General features: G+C 40.9%; 2 protein-coding genes across 5 annotated transcripts in view; both read right to left on the bottom strand.

Annotated features, from left to right (window-relative positions):
* Positions 1-6203: 6203 nt before the first annotated feature.
* Positions 6204-9304, bottom strand: LOC113644094 (phospholipid scramblase 1-like). 2 transcript variants are annotated; one of them, XM_027148648.2, is made up of 8 exons: positions 9099-9304; positions 8181-8257; positions 7961-8003; positions 7346-7566; positions 7028-7189; positions 6754-6915; positions 6615-6664; positions 6204-6529 (listed from the first exon to the last, which is right to left on the bottom strand). In XM_027148648.2, the coding sequence occupies exons 1-7, from the start codon at positions 9109-9111 to the stop codon at positions 6635-6637; spliced, it is 708 nt and encodes a 235-aa protein (XP_027004449.1). In that variant the 5' UTR covers positions 9112-9304; the 3' UTR covers positions 6204-6529; positions 6615-6634. The 2 variants fall into 2 exon arrangements, with proteins under 2 accessions (XP_027004449.1, XP_027004450.1); XM_027148649.2 differs by lacking the exon at positions 7961-8003.
* A 231-nt stretch (positions 9305-9535) lies between these two features.
* The window catches only part of LOC113644093 (phospholipid scramblase 1-like), a 7641-nt gene continuing 230 nt past the window's right edge, over positions 9536-16946 (bottom strand). The window contains exons 1-10 of one of the 3 annotated variants that reach the window (XM_027148647.2): positions 15059-15116; positions 13827-13859; positions 12247-12333; positions 12027-12112; positions 11765-11807; positions 11383-11603; positions 11065-11226; positions 10757-10918; positions 10598-10655; positions 9536-10503 (exon numbers count right to left, since the gene is read on the bottom strand). In XM_027148647.2, coding sequence (XP_027004448.2) covers positions 10617-10655; positions 10757-10918; positions 11065-11226; positions 11383-11603; positions 11765-11807; positions 12027-12112; positions 12247-12333; positions 13827-13859; positions 15059-15101 — 876 coding nt within the window. In that variant the 5' untranslated portion in view covers positions 15102-15116 and the 3' untranslated portion in view covers positions 9536-10503; positions 10598-10616. Of the gene's footprint in view, positions 10504-10597; positions 10656-10756; positions 10919-11064; positions 11227-11382; positions 11604-11764; positions 11808-12026; positions 12113-12246; positions 12334-13826; positions 13860-14016; positions 14137-15058; positions 15117-16946 lie in introns of those variants that run through there. The other 2 variants (XM_047818282.1, XM_047818285.1) reach the window with 2 other exon arrangements.

Genomic DNA, 16946 nt, shown 5'->3' with positions numbered 1-16946 from the left:
CTTCTTATTTCATCAGGTAGAGTTTTCCCTTTCTTATAATGAAGTACTCAAGCATAAAAAAACAAGTGTAAATGCTAAACACTTATAAGCGTATGAATGATTAGCAAAGCGACGATTAATGAATATAGCACACAGCAGTAGCTACTAGCTACCGTTAGTGCTCTGGAACATATACTGTACAGTATGAGCCAAAAAACAACAACACACAGATTGTTTTGTTCTCTGTCATAAAGACTTGGCAGAAATCATACACCGGGGACTCGGTCCATAAAAATTAAACAAATATCTCCTCGACCAATCAGAAGTGAAAGAATTCGACACCACAATGTGATTTGTCAATTTTTTTAAGTCTTCGTATCGTATCTTTTTTTTTTTTCAGATCATAAGTGTATAAAATATAATTTAATCTGTTCGTGAACGGCACCCAGGGGTTAAACTCTTCACGTCTTCGAGATAGAACAGAATAATAAAATCGGACCGGATTGTGATACGACGCCACGTTTAATGCCGTCTAACGTGTCGAGGCGTGAAATGGAGTTAGCTCGGCGACGGATTTAGCGCCAATTCACTAGAACGCAATTGGCCCACAGAGACGGGGTGGGGTGAGAATTTCTTGTTAGTTCACCTTCGCTTTAGTGCTTGAACGGCACTAAAAACACACACACAGGCTTGAATGAAATCGCAGAGCAAATCTACTTTGCTGGAACTCATTTCACAGCTCTGCTCTCTCTCTCACACACACACACACACACACACACACACACACACACACACACACACACACACACACACACAGTTTTCGTCAGTTCCTGTCCGTATCATCTCCAGTGCTTTTCTGATTACATTCAGAGTCGATGTGCCGAAACCTATCATTTGCACCACTATGACTGCCGCCTCGTTACACACGGTTACGGGTGTGAGTGCAGGCAGGTAGCATGTGAGTCACTGTTTCCAAGTGTTATTCTTTCAAAAAAGGAATCCTGCTTTGTTTAGCATTCTGCTCTAACTTTCTGGGTCTGGGTTAAAAAAAGGTGCGAGCGAGGTTTGATCTTGCCCCGAAGTCCTGCTGCTCACTGTCCGTTTTATCTAATCTTATTCGTAACTCACAAGAGGGGGTCGGAACACGGTCAGTCTATTCTACCGGTTGCTGCTCAAAACTTTGAAACCAGTATCTGACTGAAAACGGGGAAAAAGTGCCACCGGTGCATTGTTCGTCTCAACCTTAAATCTTTCAACGTTATCCTTTAATCCATCTCGTTAACTTAGCATCGCTTATTGGCAATAAATTCATTACTAAGCAGAGCGCTGGAGCTACGCTAAGTGATCCGGGGTCCTGACGGGACGTACGACAGATTTTTTTTTGTGTGTGTGGGAATAACACACAAAAATTCAGGACATGCTGTTTTCTTGGAATATAATGAACGCAGCAGTAACACAGTAACTCCTGGTCACGTGGACGTCATATTAACCTGACGCCAATTGGCATTGTTTTGTTTTCCCCCATAACCCTAAGTCTTTTATTTATTTATGGAAGTAGACTTGCGTGCAATTCCAAAATCATGAATATTAATGACACTAAAGTAACTGCAAACTATTCTTTTATATATATATATATATATATATATATATATATATATATATATAAATAAAATGTAGTTTTAAGTTTTGTGTTTGTTTTTTGGTGACTTTTTCCACCATGTTCCAACCAAACGATAGAAGATTTTGAGTTATATAAGGTGCTGAATGTCAATTTTTGCCTTCTGCTGAATTTCACAGCTGCGCCTGTACAGAGACGCAGATTTAACGTTCGTTTTCGAACGACGTATTAGCATAACGGCTGAAATCAGCGAAGCTAAATTAATTCCTACAGAGCACTGTTTCTCAGAGCCATTTTTCAATGAGCAAGCTTTTATTATTAGCACGGAGACGATTTACGTGCCAACAACGCATGAGGATTTAACTGTAATATATACTGTACATTCAAGGTTTTTATGAATAAATCAAACGACTAGATGCTCACGCTGGAGCTGAGGGAAGACGGGATGGAGAAGAATGTAAAGAGGAAGGCGTGGACATGTGGACTGAGTGCCACAGGGACCCGAGCAAGGGTAAGTGTGTGATGCTGAAAGAGCTTTATCACCCACTGACCTCAGTATAATATCGCTCATGGTGTGTCAAAGTGCACGAGACGAGGATACCAAAGCTGAAGAATGTGAACGGTTAGAAAGGCAAAGGTTGCAAAAGGTTCTTTAACTTCTCCCTACCATCCAAGAAGAGGTCAGTGATGAATAAATGTCTTTTTCCATCCTTGCCATAAGGAAAAAGTGATAACTAATTGAGAACGTATCGAAATTTTGGGTCCATTGCCAGGAAACTCAAAAGACCTTAATCCCATTGAGAACTGTTGTGTTGTCAATCCTCAAGAGGCGAGTGAACAAACAAAAAAAAAAAATACAACAAAAAAAAAATACAAATTCTGAAACTCCAAGCATCGATTATGCAAGAATAGGTTGCCATCATTTAGGACGTGTCCCAGACGGTGATTGACAGCATATACAGTACCATAGTAACATCTGACTAAAAGATCTAAATACACTGAGAAAAAATTTGTTTTTAAAAACTAATATTTGTGTCGTTCTCAAAACATCTGGCCACGGCTGTATAGCCACAATTTAAATGACCTGTAATATCCCTGTAAAAACGGCTCGATTAACGTAGATGCCTCTCTGTTTTCTTTCATTTCTCTCCCTTTATTGTCTGTTTGCATATAAACAGCAGTCTAATGGACTTATCCCTGTCTGCTGTCTGTTGTAACTCTCGACTGATTTCCTGAACGAGCCGCTCCTATTATTCCCCCGCCAGACCCTCCCCAGTATACGGAGACAGATATACTTCAACGCGTGCTTTGAGTCTGCACATCGGAAATTACCGCCGTGCATGAGACCAGCCAAAATAATTTGCTTTTGAAAGCACACAGACTGCAGGATATAAACACAAGTCCCCACAAAAGCCGCCGTCTCTAAAAGTGTCACAGAGGATTATCTTTTTTTCTTTCTTCAGTAGGTGACGGTAGTGATTTAGTAATGAAAATAATTAATAAGGTACCCTGACCATCCTTTTCTACTGAATATATATATTTTTTTCATTCTAAAGCAGATTTAAATACAGAGTTGTTTTATAATGCTTCATCACCTCGATTTAGAGCTCAGGAGAAGTGCTGTGGGAATCAAAATCTAATTTGAATTTTGCAATTTGAGGTGAAATACAATTTCGGATCCAGCATGACTGATATTAATGGCCGTTTTTGTTGTTGTTGTTGTTGTTGTTGTTTTAGCTATAAAATCTCAGACACACAAGCTAGCCTGTTAGCTAGGTAACATTAGCCCTGCTTGTTACCTAGCTAACAGGCTAGCTGGTGTGTCTGAGATTTTATAGCTAAAACAACAACAATAACAACAACAAAAACTAGCCTGCTAGCTAGATAACAATAGCCCTGCTTGTTTGCTAACATCCTCACAGGTTACTTTAAATAGCATGTGTAGACAATGGAATTGTTAATATCTTATAATGCTATACATTTAAGAAATATTCAGACTCACCTGCTAGTCACTGGTAGCTGCTGTATTTACAAACCATGAACTCTTAACAGGAAATAACTGAGACTTTCCAGCTAGCAAACTACTGAATTGTTATTATCGGTATATACAATAATGGGCCAATATTCGCAGGGTGATTTCATAGGTAGGTGAAAATCTGTTGCCTTGTCTGATGTTTCACCAAAGGACAAAATAAAGCATCAATCCATTCCCGAACTAGCCGAATGTCTGACACTGTGAATGTCACTACCAGTGATGGTAAAGTGAATGGATAGTAATAGTAATAGCAGAAAGTAGGAATAATAGTCTCTGGATTTCTGTTGATTCCTAATAGCGCAACATTGGCCGAAGGAATGAATTGTCTAGCTTTAGACCCAAAAGGAACAGTCGATGTTTGTCTAGTGATGCCAAAGTGGATATAGTAGCCTCTGAAATCCTTTTTGACCTTAGATGTCTAACATTGGCCCAATGGAATGTCTGGCCATGTAATGACTGATGTTTGACCCGATGGAATAGCTGACGTTGGCAAATGCCAGCAAGGTGGATTTAAACAGACCTGAAATTCAATATTCATGAATCTCGCATGATGTTAAAACTCGACAATATGCTTCTGGGTCTAAATGGTTTAAAATGATGGTCAAGGTCATATACATAAAGTAACGTTTGATACTGAAGTTCAGTGCTGTTGTTTTTTTGTATAGAAAAAAAAATCAGGTTTCCTTCCCACAGTCAAGTTCATGAGTTTGAAGCATCCTTATTTGTAGTGGATGCAGCAGATTGCACAGAATTTTCTGGCGTCATGGACGTACGCATCTTTTCATCTAGATTTAATGCCATCTTCCTCAGTTAGTGGTGCGTAATTAGTCAGTTCAAACACCAACACTGTCTCTGATGCCTTCAGATTCTGCTGGGGATCAAAAAGGCTGCATTTGCCCAAAAGGCGGGCATCTGGCGACTTTATATAAGAGGCAGAGGAGGATCCCGCTTTGTTGGGTCTTTCCTCCCGCTGTGCCAGAATATTCTGCTTCTGACGCCTGCAAAGAGACTTGGCTAATTACCTTGTTGGCTGACGCTACAGAAATACGCAAATTATGTATCGGGGGTATCGTTAAAGCTGACTGGAAGAGTCTTCGAAAGAAGTTTTTTTTTTTTTCTTGTTAGTATCCCATCCTAGAATTCACTTGGAGTTAGCATTCGAATTTAGAACGCTCGTATCAAAAGTGTCATTATTAGTACACAATTTGTTTTAGCCAACAGTGTTTATTTACATAGTCGCCTTAAGCTAACAAGCTTATCTGCTAGAAGCCCTTATGCTACACCTCATGTACTCCATAAACCAAAAGACAGCGCTAAAGAGATTTCCACAACCTCTGCTACACAGCAGCTCATCCGTTTCGCGGTGGAAAATAAATAAATAAATGAAGCGAGGGCTTGTTGAAGTTACTAGCGCTCTTTTAACCCGTCGCCTGTTTACTGGTATTTTAAAGTGATTGAAAGCTTAAAGATGTGCTTTTACAAATACAGATGGTTGTGATGCTAGTTTTTGTGGAAATCAAGCATACGCTTCCTCGCACACAAACCTGCTTGTCAATTACAAACGTAGCGAATATGTTCATTTCTGTGCCATCAGACAAGCGGTAGACAGGAAGTGTTGACGGACTGGGACAACCCCACACACACACACACACGCACACACACAAAACAACTCCTGAAAACCTTGTGACCAATCAAAACGGTAGGATTTGAAACGTTTTACTTTTAGCTCCATTATCTTTGAAACTCTAAAGCAGACACGAAAGCATAAAGAGCAATAAAAATATATATTATTTTTTTTTTAGTTTAAATCATAACCCTAATTTGAAGGACGGTGATGAAATTTTTTCAGCTGTATTGTGCATTCCTTATGTATTACAGGACCGTGTTGTAGAGTCAGTGTGAAGAATCAAACTTGCACCTTGTTAGCCTCCTCTTATTCCCAGATATCGATTTTGACGTCTCTGACGAGCCCGGGCTCTTTTGATTGACAGCAGCGTGTGGGGTGAATCAAGGGCCTGGAGTCTGTCAGAGGGTTTGGCAGAGCAGGTCTGGCTTTGAACGCTGATGCATATTTGATATGGCTCGAATCCACGCTGCAGGCTCGAGTACAACAGGCCGGGGCACTTCGGATTAGTCGAATGTGATTAATAAATAAAAGACAAGGCAACTTTCTCTCCTCTGCAGAGCTCAGCCCGGGAGAGGAGTGGAGCGAGCTGAAAATGGAGTAAATGAGGCCGATTGGGGTATGCATTGTGAAATTCTAGAGTAATGATTTTTTTTCCCCCCTTCTTTCCGTCTCTCCACACTCAGAACCTCGTAATAGGCTGTCGTTTTTCACATTTGTGCAATTTTTCCACCTCATCAAATGGTGCAACTCTACAAAGCAGCTGCAAATCTACAGTAGACTACTGAAAAGCTCAGAGGTCAGAGGAGAACAGGAAGACCTGACGGTACTGACAGGCAGCCTAGAATAACGTGAAAAAGCCGCTCGGTAACAGGAAAAACACCTCAGGATAATTTTCTCCAGGACCGAAACGTGAACGGTGGAAAAAAATCAAACAAAAACATACATGGCTTACATCAGGTTGTATATTTATTAGGGACATTTAGAGAAGAGATGATGTTCTTGTATAGTAGTCAAGAACATTTTTGGTTGGTCAAACCAAATAGACCCCAGATGTTTTCTGCAACCGGGAACGAGGCCATGAAGGTGCTTCAAACATACATCAGTATATGTGTACTGCTCTCTAGCAGAAAATAAAACAATCCATTGTCATCCATCCCGCGATAAAACCTTTGTTCTTGGGTTCTCATGGTTGTCTTGTCTATAATGTATTAGAGCGTATAAACACAGTACACAGTGACTGTCGCTCTGAAACATTGTGCTCTGGCTCCATCTAGGGGTTAGAATATAAATACATGAAAACTAATAGACAACATCCTGTACATTCCAGATACAACCAATAAGTTACCAGTACTTACACAGGAAGGAGCTCTTTTTTTTAATTGTTATGCTCAAAGAACATGAAGTCCTAACAAATAAAAACAGAGAAATAGAACAGTCAGATTAAGGAAAAGTGAAGCAACAAAAAAAAAAAAAATAGGACAACTAAAGACTTACGATGAGAAAACAGGCTCCGAGAAGCACAGCCTTGATCTTCACGTCCAGGTCCAGAGGGAACTGGATCCCGAAATTGTCGGCGTCCGTGAAAGCCTCTCGCAAGGCACCTGTCCATTGCTTACTGATGCAGCCCACGGTCTGCGTTTCGTCCAGCGACAAAACCTGAGTGCAGGAGGAGAATTCGAGAACAAGATGGACCACAATGTGCCAGATGTGTGAAAGGGTGATTTCTATTCGTGACACAAAGAAAAGGATTATGGGTAGAATAAACTACCTCAAAGTTCACATCGGAACAACATTTGCAGGTGCAGCAAGGTCCTACGATCTTCAGGATGTCCTGCTTGTTTTCATTCTGAATGGTGTACTTGGGTAAGTAAGGGTGCCAGGTCTGAACCACGTACCCGATGGGTGTGCCTGGAGGAGACTGAATCTCAAGCTGAAAAAGGAAAAAATTCTGTCACCATAACTTGAAAAATACATTGTGTGTTAGTTACTGGACTTCTGCGTAAGTTCTCAAGTCTACTGTGATGTTTGATTTGTTTTTCTGAAACCATTAATTGAGAAGATGGTGGATATGGACAAGGTGCAGTACCTCTTGCAGACAGCAGGGGCACAAACAGCTGCCACAGCGTAGTGGTCTCGTGAGCGTGATCACCTCCTGACCCACGTTGTCCTGGATGTGAAGGACGAAGGATCGAAGCGGTCCACAGCAGTTCCGGTTACAGCAGTCGTTCTCCTCAGCCACATAAAAGACCTGCTGCCCGAGCGAGTTCTTCACCAGGTACTTGTTGTTGGCCTCCCATCCTAAAATAGCTGGATTCCAGAGAGAAAAACATGTTCTATTAGCTTTATTGCGGAGACTGCAGGACCTCATTAACAACAATCCAGATGCCGTCACACCAGAACTTACTCTATATGCTATGAGTCAATAACACAGCTATTCTATACAACAGGTGTGTTTTTTCATCACCACCGTCACAGACAAATACATAAGAGTTAATATCATGTTTAAACGTTTAAAGAGCAAGCAACACGGGTTTGACCCTTTCATCGGTCGAACCTTGTGCCAGTTCTGTAGGAAATATCAAGATAGCGAGAGAACTACTGGGAAAATCCTGACTCTCGCCGACCAGGTCGACGTCACAAGTGTCGACAAGGCTTCAAGATTTCGAAATTATTTGATGAAGTAATTGTGAAAATCACTTGCCTTCAACCAGTTCCACTTTCTGGTGAATGAGAAGCTGGTCGATCTGATCTCCACACACACACACACACATACCAACACACCCAGAGTCATAAACACAGGTAAACACCTATATTTACTGGTTTCAGGTGACACTGATTATGTCAAAAGTATGCCAAAAGTTCACACGCTGCGTACACGTCAATCATTTCAAATTTTCGACAAGATCTACGTCAGATCTCACCTGTGTTAAATACTCCAGCCCTGGTGGACATCCGACTGGTTTCATCTCTGAACCCTGGACCCCTGGAGCCACGCAGTCTGCAAATATTGTTTATTGTTTGCAGTTAACAATCTAGCACCTATAATAATAATAATAATAATAATAACCTTTCTTTTCTATAGTGCCTTTAAAAGTACATCTCATTTACGAAAGCAAAAAACAACAACAAAAATACACCACATAATATAAAGATTACAATTAAAACAACAAAACTAGACGATAAAATAAACACAGTGTAAAATTATAATCAGAAAAAAATTCGTTTTAAGCTGAGATTTAAAAAATGCCAAGAGATTTTTCTTGCCTTTTCTCAGTCGGTAAAGAATTGCAAAGTTTCCGAGCTAGTGAAGAGAAAGCACTATATCCCGTCGAGTTAAAGGAACAGTTAAAGGAACAGTTTCATAAGAACGAAGGTCGCGAGATGGAATATAAGGAATTAAAAGCTAAGTCAGATATCGAGGAGCCAAACCGTGTAAGGTTTTGTAGAGGTAAGCATCAAAATCTTAAAATCAACCCTAAACCTAACGGGAAGCCAGTGCAAGGACTCCAACACGGGAGAAACGCAATCTCTTAACTCTGTTCTAGTTAAAATTCTAGCAGCCGAATTTTGCACTACCTGCAATTTGTCTAAGGTAGCTTCTGACACCAAAGGCAACAAGGCGTTACAGTAATCGATACGGGAAAACACAAAAGTGTCGATCAGTCTCTCAGCAACACAAAACGACAGCATCGGACGCAATCTGGCAATATTTCTGAGATGAAAGAAAGAAGTTTTAACCGTATTTTGGATAATTGGCTTAAACGTTAAATTGGCTTCAAAAATTTCTCCTAGATTCCAAAATTTATACAAGATATATATATATATATAAATCCACTTACTGGCTAGATCCATGAATGATTTCTAGAAAAGACACAAGACCAAAAGTACAGGTTCCTCATACACAGTATACAAAATAAATCCTTTTCTTAGCCTGATTTCATGTTATTAGTGGAGTGGAAATGGCAGAGAGAACTGCGTAGGAACTTATGAGAAGGAAGACAAAGTGAAACCACGTCTTCAGGGCTGTGAATCAGGAACTAAAAAGGATATAATTGTGTGCAGGTGGTACTGAACATAGCAACACACACGCACACACACGCACACACAGGAAATCTTGAAACCATGTTACATTACCAGCTGCACTACATATTTACTACTGCTATGGAAAACCAGCCAACATGTTTTGACAGATCAGAATCCAGCATTCGACGTACGCCGCTGTGTTGCCGAAAGACTTTATCGTGTGACTAGAAAGACGACCAGTGACGACAAAATATATTTTTTTTCCGCTTGTTTATTGTAGAACATTTTGTGTTACATGCATCGAGAACAAACACTAAATGAATGATTCCACTTATAAACATACTAAAAAGATACAAAGTGATTTCGATATACGAGCCCTTATATATATGGCAACAGTTTTTCTTATCCAGTCAGGGTTAATGCACCAAAGAGCTGATGTTCCTGTTTGGTGTCAGTCTGCAGTCCACAAATGGCCCAATCTGGGTCAGGTGAAACATCAATGGTTTCTCCAGACGCCTCCATTAGACGGCTTCTCCATTATTGATCAAACAGAAAGCATCCGCCCGTTACACTCTTGTTGTTTTTCACGGCCAGTAACGAGGGCAGGATGCAAGCTTCTGTACTGCTCTGGGGCAGAAAAAAATACACTCCATCCTATTCAGCATAGGGACCGAGTGTAGGTTCTTTGGTATAAAGCTTTAGTTATCTGACTGTAATAATAATAATAATAATAATAATAATAATAATAAAATGTTTAATTTATATAGCACCTTTCCCAAGCTCAAGGATGCTTTACAAGGTACAATATAGACAAATGAAATATAGTGTAACATACATATACATATTTGTCAGACATTTGCCCAGGACAAAGGATCATACATATACAATGTAATGGTGCATCTGTTAAGGCCTTGAGAATTAGTTGTATACAGAATAAATCAGTGCGCAGTTAAATTGCGCCATGCTGCCACCTAGAGCTTCTAACTCAAAAACACACATAAATGAGGAGTCCCATATACATACAGTATACATGTACACAACAGTACAGCGTGTACATAAAGGCAGTGATAGACAGTGTGTATGGAGTATTTGGGACACACTGTGTATTAAAGATTCACTGAATATCTGTAGTGAGAAAGAGAGACGAATATTCTCCTGTATACAGTAAGGTCGTATAAGGTCCAGCAAAGACGCCAGTACGGACGTGTCACAGTGAAGAAACTGAAATAGAAAGACAGGGACGATGAGCAAGCTGCTGTGAATGTGACATTAAAAATGTCCACACCATTGGCCTAGAAACCTGAATAATACTTACACGAGAAGGAACCTTCCGCTTAATGTCTGTTCTGTTTCCTCTCAAAGAACATGAAGTCCTACAGAAAGTCAGACAGAGCAACAGTGACGCATCAATTTTTAACACGTTTCCTTTACGTTTGTTAAACTCGAATCTTAAGGTAATGTAAATAAGGCTTACAATAAGAAAACAGGCTCCGAGAAGCACAGCCTTGACCTTCACGTCCAGGTCCAGAGGGAACTGGATCCCGAAATTGTCGGCGTCCGTGAAAGCCTCTTGTATGTAGCCGGTCCACTGCTTACTGATGCGGCCCACGGACGACGTTTCGTCCGTGGACAAAACCTGAAGTTGTTTCGATTCGTAAGTTAGCGCTCGGCTTCTTTAGCAGATTAGCAAAGCGTCCTAACATGGTGTATGTGGTTACTAACTGCGATGCAGAATTGTGCATTATTATTATCGTAGCTATGAAGAGGGGTTTAAAAAAATACCTCAAAATTTACATCGGAACAACATTTGAAGGTGCAGCAAGGTCCTACGATCTTCAGGATGTCCTGCTTGTTTTCATTCTGAATGGTGTACTTGGGTAAGTAAGGGTGCCAGGTCTGAACCACGTACCCGATGGGTGTGCCTGGAGGAGACTGAATCTCAAGCTGAAAAAGGAAAAAATTCTGTCACCATAACTTGAAAAATACATTGTGTGTTAGTTACTGGACTTCTGCGTAAGTTCTCAAGTCTACTGTGATGTTTGATTTGTTTTTCTGAAACCATTAATTGAGAAGATGGTGGATATGGACAAGGTGCAGTACCTCTTGCAGACAGCAGGGGCACAAACAGCTGCCACAGCGTAGTGGTCTCGTGAGCGTGATCACCTCCTGACCCACGTTGTCCTGGATGTGAAGGACGAAGGATCGAAGCGGTCCACAGCAGTTCCGGTTACAGCAGTCGTTCTCCTCAGCCACATAAAAGACCTGCTGCCCGAGCGAGTTCTTCACCAGGTACTTGTTGTTAGTTTCCCATCCTAAAATAGCTGCATTGCACAGCAAGGAATCGTGCGTTGATATTAAAAATAAAAGGTGTAAGGTTGTAAAGATGGATGTGGACAGTCGAATTACAATGGGATGATAGAGACGATGTCCTGAAGCACTAATGATTTCATCAATGAATATTAAGAGTTCAACATTTACTCACCTTCAGCCAGCTCCACTTTCTGGTGAACGAGAAGCTGGTCAATCTGTTCCCCAAAAACACATACAGATAAATTAACGGTGTCAGGTGACACGGCATTCCCATCAGAACACCACCAGAAGCTCACACACTGTTTACACATGAACGGTTTTGATCTCTAGGACCTCGCTTGGTGCTGACGCTCTGCTTAGTCATCACTGATATGTTCAGCGTTCATTTTCCATAACTGCTTTTCAGACCACGTGTTAGTAGCATAGAACCTCACCTGTGTTAAGTACTCCAGCCCGGGTGGACACCCGGCAGGTCTCTGAGGAGCAGGCATCATCGGCGGAGACTGAGGAGGCAAGTTGCCTGGAAATATGGCACATTTATATAAAAAGCACAGTACATATGTCTCCAATCATATTGCATATATCAGAGGGTCTAAAAGTCTGAATCGACTAATGACAGTCCATGAAAATAAATGCAGACTCATGGCTTCGTACCTGGCGGGACAGGCATTTGTCCATAACTGGGATTAGAGAAGTTTTTTCCTGGTTGGCAGTCGGCTACGAAATGTCCTGTGTTTTTGACTGAATGATGGACCACGTAATAAAAACAACAGTGGAGAAGAGAATCCAGAGGGTTAGATAACATACCAAAGCAAACAGCATCATGCAGCTTATAGAGCAACCAAACAAGTCAGAGAAAATCCTGGACAAAAAGAAACTAGGGTATAGCAACATTACACATCCTGCGGATTTGTAATGGGAAAAATATGTCTCGGTAGTGACTCCACCCACCTAGATGGGACAAAATAATCAGGGTGGTGAGAAAATCTACATTTATAGGTGACATTTAATCAGAGAAGTAGGAAGCAGGAACAGCTGTGGAACAACGGTTTCTGGTTGATGGGAGGAAGATGAGGAGGGTGATAAACAGTGATTTACAGTGCGTAAAAAAATATTTGATCCCCTGCTGATTTTTGAATAATGCTTTTTTTTTTTTTTTAGTTATAAATCGATTTGCATTTTAATGAGTGAAATACGTATTTGATCCCCTATCAATCAGCAACGTATCTGGCTCCCAAGTGTCTTGCTGAGATCTTAGCTTGTTACCTGTATAAAATACAGAAGCAGTCAATCAATCAATCAATCAGATGGCCAAGACCAAAGAGCTGTCCAAGGATGTCAAGGACAAGATTGTTGACCTACACAAAGCTACAAGACCATCGCCTAGCTGCTTGGTGAGAAGGCGTCAACAGTTGGTGCAATTATTCACAAATGGAAGATGAGAAAGTGAGGAATCAGCCCAGAACTACATGGCAGGATCTTGTCAATGATCTCAAGGCAGCTGGGACCAGTCACCAAAAAAACCATTAGTAACACACTATGCCGCAGAGGACTGAAATCCGGCAGAGCCCGCAAGGTCCCCCTGCTCAAGAAAGCACATGCCAATGAACATCTTAATGATTCGGAGGAGAACTGGGTGAAAGTGTTGTGGTGAGATGAGACCAAATTTAGAGCTTTTTGGCATCAACTCAACTCGCCATGTTTGGAGGAGGAGGAAGACTGCTGCTTATGCTGCAAAGAACACCATCCCCATCGTCAAACATGGAGGAGGAAACATTATGCTTTAGGGGTGTTTTTCTGCTAAGGGGACAGGACAACTTCACCGCATCAACGGGACGATGGACAGGGCCATGTAGCATCAAATCTTGGGTGGGAATCTCCTTCCATCAGCCAAGGCATTGAAAATGGGTCGTGAATGGATATTCCAGCATGACCTGGAGTGGCCTAGCCAGTCTCCAGACCGTAATCCCATAGGATCTCCAAAGTAGAGTGGGACAAAATCGTTCCTGAGATGTTTGCAAAGCTGGTGGCCAACTACAAGATATTTCTGACCTCTGCGATTGCCAACAAGGGTTTTACCACCAAGTACTAAGTCAAATATGTGTTTCACTCATTAAAATGCAAATCAACTTTTTTTTTGTTGTTGTTGTTGTTATTCTGTCTCTCACTGTGAAAATAAACCTATACAGCTACAGTATACATCACCATTAGATTGAGCTAGTACATTCACTCACCAGCTGGATCCATGATATAAAGCAGATTTCTTTCTGTGGAAACAAACCCAAAAAGTACAAGTTACTCCACCATCGTCTACATCCTGACATCTGACGGAAGAACTGCGGAAAAAATGCAAGTCATCCCGCACTTTACAAACATTTCTAGAATCAAAACATTTAAAAAGCAAACACGATAAAGAATCTGTACCCTGGCAAAACAAAATGAGACTCGTTGTTCACATGTGAACTTGGAAGCACAAAAAATCCCCAGATGTTTTTGTGTTGAGGAGAAAGGAGGCGGAACCGTGAAGGGAGGTTTAAAAAGGGGGAGGTTTTTCAAAACTGGACATAACAGGAAACTGAAAACAATCTGTGTGTGTTTTACACTGGGGAGAAATATGAATATACAGTATAAATATAAATGTGGCTGTGTGAGAAGGAGACCTTTAGGCCCTGACAGGATCCTGATTTGAAACCGGCATAAACCCATTTCCTTTTTTTGGTTGAGTTTTTCCAAGGCTTTGGATTTAAAGGTTTGAGTTTATTCATCTAGGTGGCATTTAACAGCATAAAATTGTCTGTTATCTTTGTAAGATAAATGTAAGACAATAGATACAGAAAGTGTTGGAGAAAGGCTAATTATATAAACTTAATTTCCTCCCAAAAGTACAACCTAGGCTGATAATAGCTCCAAGTACCTTGAAGAAAAAAAAAACTGAACAAGAGCAAACCTTGTTTTGCTAAATTTCTCAAGTTACTGTGGCTTTCCTTCCCATTAAACTGCCCCTAGGTTTGAACCGGGCCCCAGGGTGAATTCCAACCTTGTATATGTGGTGTTCCTGGAATCCATATTCACACAACCCTGAAGCATGGCCTGTACAATGCCACCATGTAAAGCATGGAAGCAAAGAAACAACAACTTTAGCTGGACGGCAGGACCCATTTCGGACCCGTAAGACTCGGCTCATATCGGATAACTCAGATTAACTGCAATGAATCGGTGGGAATATCTGAAAATATGATTACAAACAGACTGGTAAGATATATCAGGGAGCAGGTGAACAGTCTTGAACAACAATATGATGGGCTGAAGCAGGATAAATGGGAAAAATATAAGAAAGGACATCTCCAGAGCAGCAGGTCTTGTGGACTGTTCCCGGTGTGCAGTGGTCATTATCTACCAAAAGCGGTCCAAGGAAGGACAACCAGTAAACCAGTGACAGGGTGATGGGTGGCGAAGGCTTATTTACCTCTTTTCCACCAAAAAGAACCGGGTGCTGGTTCAGAGCTCATGCTGGTGCTGATTCAAAGTTGGTTCCACTGGAGAACCTTCTAAGAACCGGTTTGCCTTTCCATCGGTTAGAGAGCATCACAGAGCCGAGTGTGACGTCACTGTATACGTGTCACGCTACACAGCAACGTTAGCGCAGCAGCGACAAACACAAACACAACAATGGTGGATGTTACTTTACTGTTAATGCTCATGGCTTTGTGAACCTACATTAGCATCCAAACGCGGCGAATCCGACGTGTACGTGCAGCTCCGTGTAATCTGTATAAACGGAGGTTGTAATCGATAAAGTACATAACGTTATTTTATCATTAACACAGAAAAAAGGTAGCCTTAGCATGTAGCTACCTACTATCATGTGTGCTAATAATTGATCATATTGCGGTAAAGTAAAAGTGTATTAAACATTAGTATACTTTAGGTACATTATCAAATGCGCTAACAGTAGCCCCGCCCCCAGCTCCTGACGCAAGCGGTTCTTAAGTCTAGACCAGCAACGTTTCGGTGCTACTTAAGAACCACTTTTCCTGGTTCAGAGCCGGTGCTTTGGCTGTCGAAAAAGAAAGAACTGGTTCTAAATTAGGCTCCGAACCTGCACTCAAACTGTGAAGGTCTGTCTGCTCTGTTCTCACAGAAAAACTGTAGCACAAATTCCTAAAACAGTAAATGCTGGCTAAGAGACGCACACCTACATGTGTCTTGTGGAGTCCATGCCTTGATTAGTCAGAGCTGCTTTTACAGCACAAAGGGAACTACACAATATCTGGCAGGTGGTTTTATTTTATCAATTAAAATGAACCTTGCAAAAAAAAAAAAGTGATGATAAGCCTGGGAACCGAGGTTAGCCCTGATGTAACCGAACACCTCAGACTGTTGTGAGGAATGTTGTGGAATTTGCATGCTGTGTGTTTGGGGTTATTTATTTTTTTTCCTTTTATTAGGGCAAGGTCACCTCAGATTAGCATGATGTCTTGTTGATCGTTTTAGGATTCTTGGATTTTCAGGAATTCCACAAACGTGTAGAAAGAAGTGATATGTCCAATAACCCCTGACCCCAAGAACTAACGTTAACTTTAACCAATCATGTTATCTGTAGTCATTAGTGGACTGGATAGGACATCACATATCAGAGGGGGTAGATGTTGAAAGTCAAGAAGTGTTCGGTACCACTGCAAAACACTTGGACGTGTTATGTCATGGGAAAATAATCAACTTTCAGGAGAACGCCAATAACCAATTTGTGCTTTCTCACAGATTTGCATGCTTTCAAACCACTTTTGGTGTTTCCTCCCAATAGTGTCACATTTCCTTGCAGTAGCTTCGCCTCATTTCATGGTTGTTTTCTATTCGTTCACAAAATATTTTCACTTGCCTTAATATACTGTAGTAACGTGTGACAATTTCGAAAGTCTTTGCAACACTTATTGCGTAAAACTTTGATTTCACTCGCATGAACAGAATTTCCAAATGTTTTACAGATGTAGAGATTACAAAGGAACACATAGACCTAGATGTCAATGTCTATGTAAATAAGTTATTTTCCATAACCAACACTTTTTTTAAATTGCTTTTTGTCTTGAATCGTTTGGAGCATCCGCCATACAAGATGTTGCTACAGAAACAACATATTAGAAAGAGCATAAAAAGTTTACTTACTGTAAGTGATCAAATATGAAGTGAGTGTCAGTGATGGAGATGTATTAATGCACTTATAAAGCCTTCCCAACATTTTTATGACATAAAAAAGTGAGTATAAATAAATATCTCTAACCATCAGAGCTACTCAAGGTTTACTGTATGTAAATCAAATCCAAAGCACCAAACCGGACTCTTGATTGAACGCAAAC

The sequence above is a fragment of the Tachysurus fulvidraco genome, chromosome 1, assembly GCF_022655615.1.
Source record: "Tachysurus fulvidraco isolate hzauxx_2018 chromosome 1, HZAU_PFXX_2.0, whole genome shotgun sequence".
In the NCBI taxonomy this organism is placed as follows: domain Eukaryota; kingdom Metazoa; phylum Chordata; class Actinopteri; order Siluriformes; family Bagridae; genus Tachysurus; species Tachysurus fulvidraco.
Note: the sequence above shows the minus strand (reverse complement) of the source record. Positions and strands in the feature narration are given on the sequence as shown.